Source organism: Rana temporaria, chromosome 1, assembly GCF_905171775.1.
Source record: "Rana temporaria chromosome 1, aRanTem1.1, whole genome shotgun sequence".
Classification (NCBI taxonomy): Eukaryota; Metazoa; Chordata; class Amphibia; order Anura; family Ranidae; genus Rana; species Rana temporaria.
Genome location: NC_053489.1, coordinates 359,379,904 through 359,392,030, shown reverse-complemented (window position 1 = coordinate 359,392,030; position 12,127 = coordinate 359,379,904). Strand labels below are relative to the sequence as shown.

At 46.7% G+C, this 12,127-nt stretch overlaps 1 protein-coding gene across 1 annotated transcript in view; it reads right to left on the bottom strand.

Annotated features, from left to right (window-relative positions):
* LOC120909938 (mast cell protease 1A-like) overlaps positions 1–11,823 on the bottom strand; it is a 38,734-nt gene extending 26,911 nt beyond the window's left edge. Inside the window, exon 1 of the mRNA XM_040321762.1 lies at positions 11,709–11,823. Coding sequence (XP_040177696.1) covers positions 11,709–11,823 — 115 coding nt within the window. The remainder of the gene's footprint in view (positions 1–11,708) is intronic.
* Positions 11,824–12,127: the final 304 nt, after the last annotated feature.

The window sequence follows — 12,127 nt, the reverse complement described above, 5'->3', positions numbered from 1 at the left end:
AATAGAGCTTTTATAGGGGGAGCCCCGCTCTGGTGGTCTCAGGGGTTAATCCCGGCAAGTTCCTGGCATATATGCAAGCTTTAAATAAGCTTATACTGGCAGTGTGGCTCTCTAACTTTTTTTCTCTTTCCACTCCTCTTCTGGGTATGCCCTTCGTTTTATATGACAAAGCTTTCCCTGCAATTGTGCCCCCTGAAGGTTCCCATTTCATTGCTGTGCTTAATGTGTGCATCTGTACCTTTTTTTTCAGCAGGCTCTCTGAGCCATGTAGTCCCTCGCACCGCCGCATTCCCCGGGCGTACTGTGCATGCGCGCAGCACAATGATGACGCCGGACACCTCCCTCGCCCTCATCCAAGATGGCGCCGGGACACGCGGGACGCTACTGCGCATGCGCGTACGCGTCATCAGCGCAGCGACGGCGGCGCCAAATTTAAAAAGCCTGAAAATTTCTTTTTTTCCCTGAGGCTGCTGCTTTGCTTGAATTCCACAGGGATTTCTCCCAGGGTATGCAGGTGCTTCCCTTTCCCTTTGCTTATGCCTTGTTATGTGTTTTGTTTATTTATTTTTTAACCACCTGTTGCTTTCTTCCAGTACATCCTTCTGCTGCTTCCCTGTGTTTTTCATGGAGCCCACTGCCCTCGCAGACCACTACCAACAAACGAGGTATGGAGACCATCACTTTCGGGTAAGTAGAGAAGAGACAAAAATGAGAGCCGGCCACTAAACACATTCTTTCTGTTGCAGTCCCATCAGGCCAAGAGACGCAAGCCCACGGCGCAGGGAGAGGTCCAGGCATGCATCAAGCAGGAGGTCCCGTAAAAGTCGGTCAAGATCTTCCTCCCGCTACCATCGATCAAGGCATAGCCGATCACGCCGCAGCCGCTCCCGTCATAGCCGGTCTCATCGCAGACGGTCTCCCTCATCTCACCGCGAGCATTATCATACCCGTCCTGCAGCTAACGCTTGCTGGGTGTGCGGTGCTACTGCTTTGCCAGGAAAGCTAGCATGTCAGACTTGCTTTAATGAAGCAACTAGAGAAAAGGAGACGAGCGCCAGGATGACTACAGATTTCTCCTCCCAACAGCTCGTGGGGGAGTCAGCGCAAGAATCAATGTGGACTTCAGTTCCTTTGGTCTGTGATGAGCCCACTCCAGGCACTTCATCCGCCTCCGGCCCATATGCCCAACTAATAGAGGCTCATTCCGATCATGAAGATCGAGAACTTGTGTCTGGATTGACTTCTGTCTAGTCGAACCTTTTGCCCGCTCGGTCAAGGCGACAATATGTTGGGAAGAACCCGTGACGGAACCACCCAAGGTTGGGAAATATTTCCCCGAGTTAAGGAGGGATCCCGAACTGTTTCCCTTCATCGAAGAATTGGAAGACCTCATTAAGGAGGAGTGGGAGAAACCGGACAAGCGTCCCGGTCTGTCCAACAAACTCTCTAAACTGTAACCTCTGAAAGACTCTAAAGTCGCTTCCCTCATTAACGCTCCCGTGGTGGATGCTTCTCTTATGCGACTCGCCAGGCATGTCACTCTGCCAATAGAGGACGCAGCATCATTCCGGGATGTTCTCGACCGTAAGATCGACCTAGAATTAAAGAAGGCTTACTCCACGTCGGGGGGCGCATGTAGACCAGCTATTGCTACAGCAGCTGTCGCCAAGGCCATTTCCGCATGGGCAGCCAATGCTGAGAAGGTTCTCCTGGAAGGTGCTGATCGAGGGGATGTCATATCCTCCTTGCAGGAGATCAGGCTAGCCGGTGACTTTATGGCGGGGGCCTCGGTGGATATCATTCGTTCTTCGGCCAGGTCCATGTTAGCCTCAGTTATGGCCCGCAGAGCCTTATGGTTAAAGCCTTGGGTCGCTGACGCGGCTTCAAAAGCCAACTGGTGCAGGATACCATATGATGGCACGAACCTGTTCGGCACAAAATTAGATTCGGCAATCTCCAAGGTCACTGGTGGAAAATCGGGGCTTATTCCCTCCGACAGAAGACCCAAGCCTCAGAAAGGTCCTACCTTCAGGCGTAATCTGCCTGAGAGGTACAGGGAGGCCAGATCCTATCGTCCCGGTAAGGAGTTCAGGAGAGAATGGAGACCTAATCGCCCACCCTTTACGAGGGGGCAGAAGCCCAAGGTCACTACTGCAGGGGACCAGCAGAAGTCTTTTTGAAGTCTTGCCTGCCCACCCAGCTCAGGTGGGCGCCAGGCTCAGCAGTTTTGCGCAAATATGGTCGGACCACATAGAGGACCCATGGACTCTTTCTACAATAAAGCATGGCCACAGAAGGAACTTTATAGGGGTATTGCCTCACGCTACCTTTCAACCCACCAAAATACCGTCTTCCCTAGACAAAAGGAAACTGCTCACTGAATACATCTTAGAACTAGTTCAGAAAAGAGCTATCGTGGAAGTTCCTTCGCACCAGAGAGGCAGGGGATTTTATTCCCCTCTCTTTCTGGTTCGAAAGAAATCAGGGGACCTTCGGCCCGTGCTGGACCTCAAGCGGCTCAACAGAAGGATTCAGATAGAGGCCTTCAAAATGGAGAGTCTCCAGTCCATCCTCCTGGCAGTAAATCTCGGAGACTGGATGCTGTCGATCGACCTGTCAGACGCCTACCTCCATGTGCCAATACATCCCGCATACCAGAAATTTCTGCGCTTTTCCATCGGCCAACATCACTACCAATTCCGATGTCTACCATTCGGGATCTCCTCGGCTCCCAGGACGTTCACGAAGGTTATGCTTCCCCTCATAGCATTCCTCAGAGAGAAGGGGCTGCGGGTGCATCATTACCTGGACGATATCTTTCTCTTGGCAACAAATCGGGAGACTCTACTCCTCCAGCGGGAGATCCTAATCTCGACCCTCCAAAAGTTTGGCTGGTTAATCAACTGGCGAAAGAGCAGCCTTCAGCCATCACAGTCCATGGTTTACCTGGGGGCAGAATTGGACATGAAACAGAACAGGGTACAACTGCCCTTAGAGAAGGTGAATCCCTTAGTCCGGAAAGTGCGGAATCTATTGTCCTCCAGTCTCACGTCTTCCAGAACCTGCCTCAGTATGCTGGGCTCGATGTCATCCACCATACCCATGGTACAATGGTCCCAATGGCGCATGAGAACCCTGCAGAACACTTTTCTCAGGCATTGGGACGGAGCATCAATGCACCAACCCATCAGCATCCCCAGTCATGTAAGACACTCCCTTCTGTGGTGGACTTGCCCTTCCAACCTCAGAAGATTCAGGCCCATAGCTCCTCCGGAACCGGAGATAGTAACATCCGATGCCAGCGAGAGAGGTTGGGGGGCTCACTACCTGGATCAGACAGCCCAGGGTCACTGGCACTTCCCTGCTCAGGGGACAGTCTCAAATATACTGGAGCTCCGAGCGGCATTCCAGGCCCTCTTAGCCTTTGCGCCTCTTCTACAGGGGAAGAGCGTCCTAATTCGGTTGAACAACAGGGTGGCAGTAGCCTACATCCAGAGGCAGGGCGGTACCCGAAGCCTCACTCTTCTGGAGGAAGTTCGCCCCATAATGGAGTGGTCCCAGATACATCTTCTGGACCTGAGAGCAGTCTATGTCCCAGCAGCACAGAATACGCTAGCCGACTTTCTGAGCAGGGAACTTCTATCCAACAACGAGTGGTCCTTGAATCCCCGGGTGTTCGCCGTTCTGACGGAAACCTGGGGGGTTCCGGAGATAGACCTGGCAGCAACACCAGCGAATGCCAAGTGTTCGAGATTCCTTTCCAGGGTACCCTTTCCAACAGCAGAGGGGACAGATTGCCTCCTTCACCCATGGGACTTCAATTTGGGGTACATCTTCCCCCCAACTCCTCTAATAGCGAGATTTCTATGTCGTCGGCCACAGTAATCACAGTGGTATCATTCTGGCCGAGGAGACCGTGGTTTACGACGCTCCTATAGCTCAATACCCGACCTCCAATCCACCTTCCAGTTACAGCGGATCTCCTACTCCAAGGTCGGTCTCTCCATCCAGCCCCAGACAGGCTCCACCTGACAGCCTGGAGGTTGAGAGGGCTAGACTAAGGGAACAAGGATGTTCCCAGGCGGTTATAACAACCTTGATGCAAGCCAGAAAATCCTCCACGAACTCCATTTATACCGGGATTTGGGAAAAATTCGCCCAGTTGGCGCAACTCAAAGGTTGGAACCCCGTCTCACCCGATCCTTACCAGATCCTGGAGTTCCTGCAAACAGGAATTGACAAGGGACTAAATTCAAGCACCCTAAAGGTACAGATCTCCGCTCTGTCCGCCAAAACTGGCACCAGGTGGGCCTTGCATCCTTTGATCATCCAGTTCATGAAGGCATGCGTAAAGATCAGACCACCCAGAAGACCGTCCTTCCCGTCCTGGGATCTTTCGGTGGTCCTCGAGGCGTTCTCCAATCCACCCTTCTTCCCACTCAACTCGATTTCTCTATGGGATCTGACCTTAAAGTTATCCTTCCTCATTGCCATTGCCTCGGCGAGGAGAGTGTCGGAGTTGCAAGCTCTCATGTCTAAGGAGCCATACCTGATTTTTCATCCCGACAGAGTGATTCTGAGACCGTCAGACCGTTTCCTGCCCAAAGTTACTTCGGCCTTCCATTACAGCCAGGACATCGTCTTACCATGCCTTTCTAACGAGAATGGCGAACCTCATGCCTTGGACATTAAATCTACAATTTCCAAATATCTGTCGGCTACTACTCATCTTAGATCAACAGACGCTCTCTTGATTATACCTCACGGGGCCAGGCGAGGCCAGGCGGCCACTTCCCGCACCATCGCCTCTTGGCTGGTCAGGGCTATTGGAAAAGCGTATTCCACTCAGCAGATGGAGATCCCGGAAGGCGTCAGGGCACACTCAACCAGGGCAGTGGCAACCTCTTGGGCAGCATATTGTGGTGTTTCTGCGGAAACTATATGCAGAGCAGCAACCTGGTCTTCCAGGCATACCTTTATCTCCCACTACAGGGTGGACGCCGCTCTCTTGGCTACGGCCGAATTTGGCAGATCTGTCATCAGGGCCAATTCTTCTGCTCTCTAGGGAATAAAATACTTTTGCATTGAACCCTCCCGACTGGCGAGTTATTTCCCAGTGTGTGCTGCCATGAATGCGTCAGGAAAACGGAAAATTGTATACTTACCTTTCCGTAATTTTCCTTTCCTGACGCATCTTCATGGCAGCACACAGCTGCCCACCCTACTGTTCAATGATGATATTTACGGAGAATAATGCCGGGTGTCTCCTCTTCAAATTTATAGCTAACCAATCCTGTCAGGTTGTGGGGGCGGAGTCACAACCCAGTGTGTGCTGCCATGAAGATGCGTCAGGAAAGGAAAATTACGGAAAGGTAAGTATACAATTTTCCGTTTTTTACCAGCTATTTAAACAGGGCAATAGAAAGCACCAGCACCCAGGGCACTCCAACATTATTGAGATTTTCACCCAACAGTAAAGTTTTCCATCCACTAACACTATAACCTGGTGGGTAAGTGAGCGGGGTCTGCTTCCTGTACCTTGTGACTGGGCCATAGATCTCCGCTACACAGGTTCGGATCCAGTTACTATTGGATGCGGACTGTCAGGAAGGGAACCAAATAACGTCCAACGTGCTACCAGAGGAATCACGCCTAACGACTGGTTGCTTATGTTTGTGCTCTTCTACTTGGTAACCCATAGCAACTACACTTGTCTTTCGAAGAAGTGTTTTTTCTAGAGGTGTTACTCGGATGTCTTCCGAAAACTGTGATTTCTTTAGCAGGGCAAAACAAGTGTGCTCACAGCTGATGCTGGAATTCACCAATATCAGGTGACAGATGCACCCCGTTGAGATCTGGAGTGCACCGCAAGGTAGTGGACCCAACGGCTGACTGCTGCGGATGGAACTCTAGGTGATACAGGAGAGCAGGTACTCTGTAGCACCAACATGGATGACACTGGGAGCTAGAGCATGAGATTTTCCAAGGTGTGGAATCTAGGCTGCAACCCCGTTGGGATTTGGAGTGCACCGCAAGGTAGTGGACCCAACGGCTGACTGCTGCGGATGGAACTCTAGGTGATACAGGAGCACCAACATGGATGACACTGGGAGCTAGAGCATGAGATTTCCCAAGGTGTGTAATCTAGGAGACAGTGGGTGTTCCCCCGAGGTCCCAAGTGGTGGGGATGGATTTAGCTGCAGTCTGGCTCCAGGCTGCTACCCCTAGGGCCCTCCAGCTCACGCTCACGGTAGACTACAGGGAGGTAGAGAGGAAGCAGAAGACTGCGACAACAAAGGATAGTCAGGAGATAACCAAAGGTTGGGGCAACAAGCAGGTAAGCATAGTCAAGAACAAGCCATGATCGGTAACTGGAATCAGATGTAGAACACACAGCAAGTAGCACACGGAAGCCAAATACACAATATTGATCAGCAGGGCTGACTTGCAGTGCACGGTTAATATAGAGTTCCCTGATAGGGGCTGGGGTGGAGCCATGCTTTAAAGGAGAGATTTCTTAATTAGTCAGGTGAGAGTGGCTGGGCTCTTAAGATGAACACAAGGAGAGGTAAGCTGACAGAAAAACATTACTGCAGATCCTTGACAACCGAACCCACAGGAACCTGCAACTTGGAACTCTGAACTTGGAACTCATAGAACTCAGCCGCCCCCCTTTTTGTGGTATAAATAGCTCTGTAACTAAGCTAGAAACATTTAACCCCTTCCCCAGTCTGAGCCAGCAGCTGACAGCTGGCTCACTAGACTATACACATACACATTTCAAGCTGCCTACAGGTAAACCCCGGAAACCACATTTTCTAGGTAATGTGCTAACAGGAAGTCCTGGGCAAGCACAGACAAAATGAATGGGTTGTGGGGACAATATCTCTGAATTTATCGACTAGGTAATTGTTGTCCTGAGGGGTCAGGGGGTGGAGCTGACCCAATGGTATTCTGACATGAGAAGGCCAGAAAATAATAATGTTTGAAGGCAAGGTCTGCAGCCACCATATTCCTTACTTTACATGTATTTGAATCAACATCGTCCTCAAATGGTCCTAGAGAAAGTGTGAATGCATGAATGATTGCTGTAGGGGCATTAGGCCTCGTACACACGACAAAAAACAGCAAGAAACTTGCTGGGATTTTTTTCTTGCCGAGGAAACCGGTCGTGTGTACATTTTTCGACAAGGAAACTGTTGAGGATCCCGTCGAGCCAAAAAGAGAGCATGTCTTCTTTTTCCTCGACGGGAATGGAAAAACTTGCCTTGTCGAGTTCCTCGACAGCCTAACATGGAACTCGACGAGGAAAACTATGTGTTTCGCCCGCCGAGTTCCTCGGTCGTGTGTATGAGGCTTTAGACTGCAAGCTTCAATGGAGAAAGGACTAAAATGAATTCATATACTCTAACGTGAACAGTATTTTGGCCCTGTCTATATATAAAGAAAGAACCCATCAAAATGTAATACATTTCAATTTACTTAACACCATTTTGTTTCGCAGATGTGATCAGAAATCTTTTCCGATGCATGTAAAATTGTTGCAAGAAGAAATCTGGGTTTAGATTTTTACTGGCAGGAATTGTATTCGCCCCTTGCATGAGTCATACAAAACATTCAAAATTCTGTAAGGTTTTATAGTGTGAACATGGTGACAGAACTGAGTAAATACAGTAGAAGTAAAGGAAATACACAGAAAGCACATTGTTACATTGTAAGATCCTAACTGTACATAAAAATTTGATGTTTGTCTCTCTTTTGCAACTGTAAATAAAAAATGCAAAAAAAAAGTTGTAGCCCAAAAAGATTCATCTGCTGGGCATCTTCCTTTATTGTGCTTTATAAGTTGACCATACACAAGTATTATAGATTTTTGGACATTTGATAATGCCAAAAAAGACTTAAAGCGGGGGTTCACCCTATCGACGAAAAAAAAAAATTTTTTTTTTCTTTTACCATAAAATCAGGCATTGTAGCGCGAGCTACAGTATGCCTGTCCCGAATTTTTTACCCCCGTACTCACCTTGTACGCGTAGATCGAAGATACCGGGGAATGGGCGTGCCTATGGAGACGGAGGATGATTGACGGCCGGCTCTGGCGCGTCACGCTTCTCCGGAAATAGCCGAAATAGGCTTGGTCTTCACGACGCGTGCGCATAGCCTGTGCGCAGGCGCCGTGAAGAGCCGAGACCTACTCCGGCTGTCTTCGGGGAGAGTGACGTGCCAGGGCCGGCCGTCAATCATCCTCCCTCTCCATAGGCACGCCCATTCCCCGCGGGAGCCGAAAAATACGATCTCCGATTACAAGGTGAGTCCGGGGTTAAAAAAATCGGGACAGGCATACTGTAGCTCGCGCTACAATGCCTGTCTCGATGGTAAAATCGTGTCGGGGGGGGGGGGGTGAACTACCGCTTTAACAAATGTCGTTCAAAAGTACCTTTTTTAAAAAATGTTTCAATTTCTGAATATATTTTAACGTTCGATTTTGGAATGAATGTAATTTCCTAAATGAAAACCACATTCACTGTTATGCCGCGTACACATGATCAAACATTCTGACATAAAAACCATGGATTTTCTTAACGACAGATGTTCGCTCAAACTTGTCTTGCATACACACGGTCACGCAAATGATAAAAATATAATTTTCGCGCCAACAATTAGATTGCGTGTTGTAAAAATACACGTGATTAAATAAATAAATAAATAAATACAAATAATTTGTGTATTTAATTCGAAGCTTCTCCCCTGTGAAATGGAGTGTATAACTCCTATCTAATGAATGTTTTGGTGATAGGGGGCGCTGTTTAAAGGATAAATGTGTTAGTCACTATAGTAAACCGGTGACTATATAAAAAGTGGTGGATGTAACAGAAAATATAAACTTTTGGATCCCAAACAAGTGTTCAAATAAATGGTATATTACTTGCTGACAGTGAAAAAATAAAAATGTGAATAAATAAACAAATATAATAATACGCTGCTATTGTGAGTACCAAATAGTGAATTCAATTGACCCTATGGTTTAATATGTCACAAATTGACCAAAAATAGCAAACACTAAATCCCAAAGAAGGAAAATCTCATAATGATTAATGAATTCCTTGCCAGTGGTGAAAATTATAAATGGTTAAATACGGTATATGTCACTGAGCTAATTATATTAGTGCCACTGTGTAAATCTTTATGTGCTTGATAAATATCTTCTTATTCAAATAGTGCCTTTGAGTGCTCCTTCACCATAGTATTAGACGATCGACACCCAAACGTGCCCAGATAGTGGTAATGCGCTTACCAGAACCTTTGGACCTCTTTATTGAAAAAGATGGTCGGAATCACTTATGCAGGATAATGCCTGCATGCATATTATACGTCACGGATGATAGATAAAAAACCTTGGCCTCCAGTTTTCAAAGATGGGACATGGAACAGAAAGAGACTTCCATAGTGCAACTTTTTCTGTCACACAAATGTCGGAAATTCAGATAGCCAAGAACGCGGTGACGTAGAACACTACGATGAGCCGAGAAAAATGAAGTTCAATGATTCCGAGGATGCGTCGAATTGATTCCGAGCATGCGTAGGATTTTTGTGCGTTGATCGGAATTTCCGACAAGAACTTTTGTTGTTGGAAAATATGAGAACCAGCTCTCAAACATTTGTTGCTTCCGAAAGCAAATGTCCGATGGAGCATACACACGGTCGGATTTTCCGACGACAAGCTCACATCGAACATTTGTTGTCGGAATGACCGATCATGTGTACGCGGCATTAGTTTCCATCCTGGTCCTTCGAATATTCTTGTCACTAGTTTGTAAACTTGACCCCACTAACACTAACTATTAGAACATCAAACAAATGTTCTGAAAACACAAATTTTGGAATTCTACTAGTGTATGGCCAGCTGTGCGTAGGCCGTTTGCACCAAATATTTTCTGAATGAGTCTGCGTCAGTGATTCATTAGGTCTTAGCCACCATAGATTCACTGACTTTGAGCAGTGAAATTACTTTCTGTAACAGGCAGTGAACTATTTGAAGGAACAGCTTCCTACGGGCTGCCAAATGGAAATAGAATCTGTCTGACTGTACTCTGACCACCATAGTATTTAATATTGTGAGTACAAAGATAGCTGGATAACAAGGAAATGTTACTGTTACATTGTACACCTTAAAGTATTTATTTTAGGTTTCCCTTGCTTTAACACATGAAGACCAATTCTGACATTGACATATTCATGTCTTTATTTCCCCTGGATTAGCCTTACATAAAGCTATGTAAGCTATGTATTATGACTTGCACATGTTTTGCCATGGCAGTGTAACTCCTGTTACCTGGATAGGCAGATCATGGCACACCTGTAGAACTAAGCTCACATCTATGTGTTTTTTAGCGTATTTGAAGATCTGCAGAAAAGCAGTTCACATCTTTACAGTGTCCTGCAAAGTGTTTTTTCCAACGGTGCAGGGACTTATTTACACCCTGAATGGTACATTTTTGGCTCCATAGACTTCAATGAAACTGCATCATGTACATACTTTTTCTGTTTTTCTATTTAACAACCAGTCTCTTCCTCCTACTAAAAAAATGCAAGAAGCATGAAAACGTATCAAAAATGCGCGAAAAGCACGCCACAAAAGTGCATAAAAAAAAAGCAACCGCACACGCATAGATGTGAACCTAGCCTCAGGGGTAGATCCACAAAGAAATTTCAAAATTCCCACGTCGTATCCTCAAAACAAGATACAACGGCATCTCGGCTAGATCCGACAGGCGTACGTCTTCGTACGCCGTCGCATCTAAGATGCAATTTTTCGGCGGCCGCTAGGTGGCGTTCCCGTCGTAATCCGCGTTGAGAATGCAAATGAGCTATTTATGGCGATCGACGAACGTACGTCGGCCCGTCGCTTTTTTTTCCTTCGTTTGCGTTCGGCTTTTTCAGGCGTATAGTTAAAGCTGCTATACTGAGGCGTTAAAGCGCTGCGTAAACTGTTGGCGCTATATAAATCCTGTATAATAATAATAATAATAATAATACTCAATGTTAAGTATGGCCGTCCTTCCCGCGTACAATTTTTAATTTTTTACGTCGTTTGCGTAAGTCGTTCGCGAATAGGCATTTGCGTAGAATGACGTCACCGTCGTAAGCATTGGTGGGTTCCGGTTTAATTTCGAGCATGCGCACTGGGATACCCCCAGGGACGGCGCATGCGCAGTTCCAAAAAAACGTTGTTTACGTCGGGTCACGACGTATTAACATAAAACACGCCCCCATTAGATCCATTTGAATTCCGCGCCCCTTACGCCGCGAGAGATACTCTACGCCGCCGTAACTTACGGCGCAAATTCGTTGAGGATTCAAACCAAAGCAAAGTAAGTTACAGCGGCGTAGCATATCTTACATACGCTGCGCCCGGCGCAGATGTATGTGGATCTGCCCCTAAGTGTGTACCCAGTTCTGACAGCAGGTAAGTGGATAGAATGGCACATACCAGATGCCTGAATATGGTGCTTTTGCATGTTTGGCTGATTGGTTTCAACTCTCCAGTACAATAATATCTTGGTTAAATAATGAAGAATGTCAAGCTTGCAGAATACAAATAGTGCACTGATGATGCTGATGGCTGACACTTTGTCTAATGCAACAAAAAAGTCCTATATATGTCATTAAGCATTAGCCTGTAATTCAATGGTAGTTAACATGCTTACCTGCACATGAGGATGGCACATAAAGAATAGAAATGAAGAAGATCACAAGGAGGACTAGGCGTTGCTCCATATCACAGTTTATTTTGAAACTGTGGCTCCTGCAAACTGCCAGCATGTATCTCCTTTTATATTCTACTCAGCGCAGATAGTCATCTTGTAGCATCCCACCCTGTCACTAAGCTATCACAGGCATATAATATGGGCTATAAACAGTATATATGTAATAACATGCATTTTTCTATATAAACAAAGCTAAATATAAAAATTATTTAATGTGTAAAGAAATAAAAAAATTACCATTAAAGCGGAGTCCCGCCTGGATAATTTTTTTTATAGCTGCTGACTTTTAATATAAGAACACTTACCTGTCCTGGGAGCCTGCAATTTCGGCACCCAAAGGCGACCTGTCCCTCGCTTCC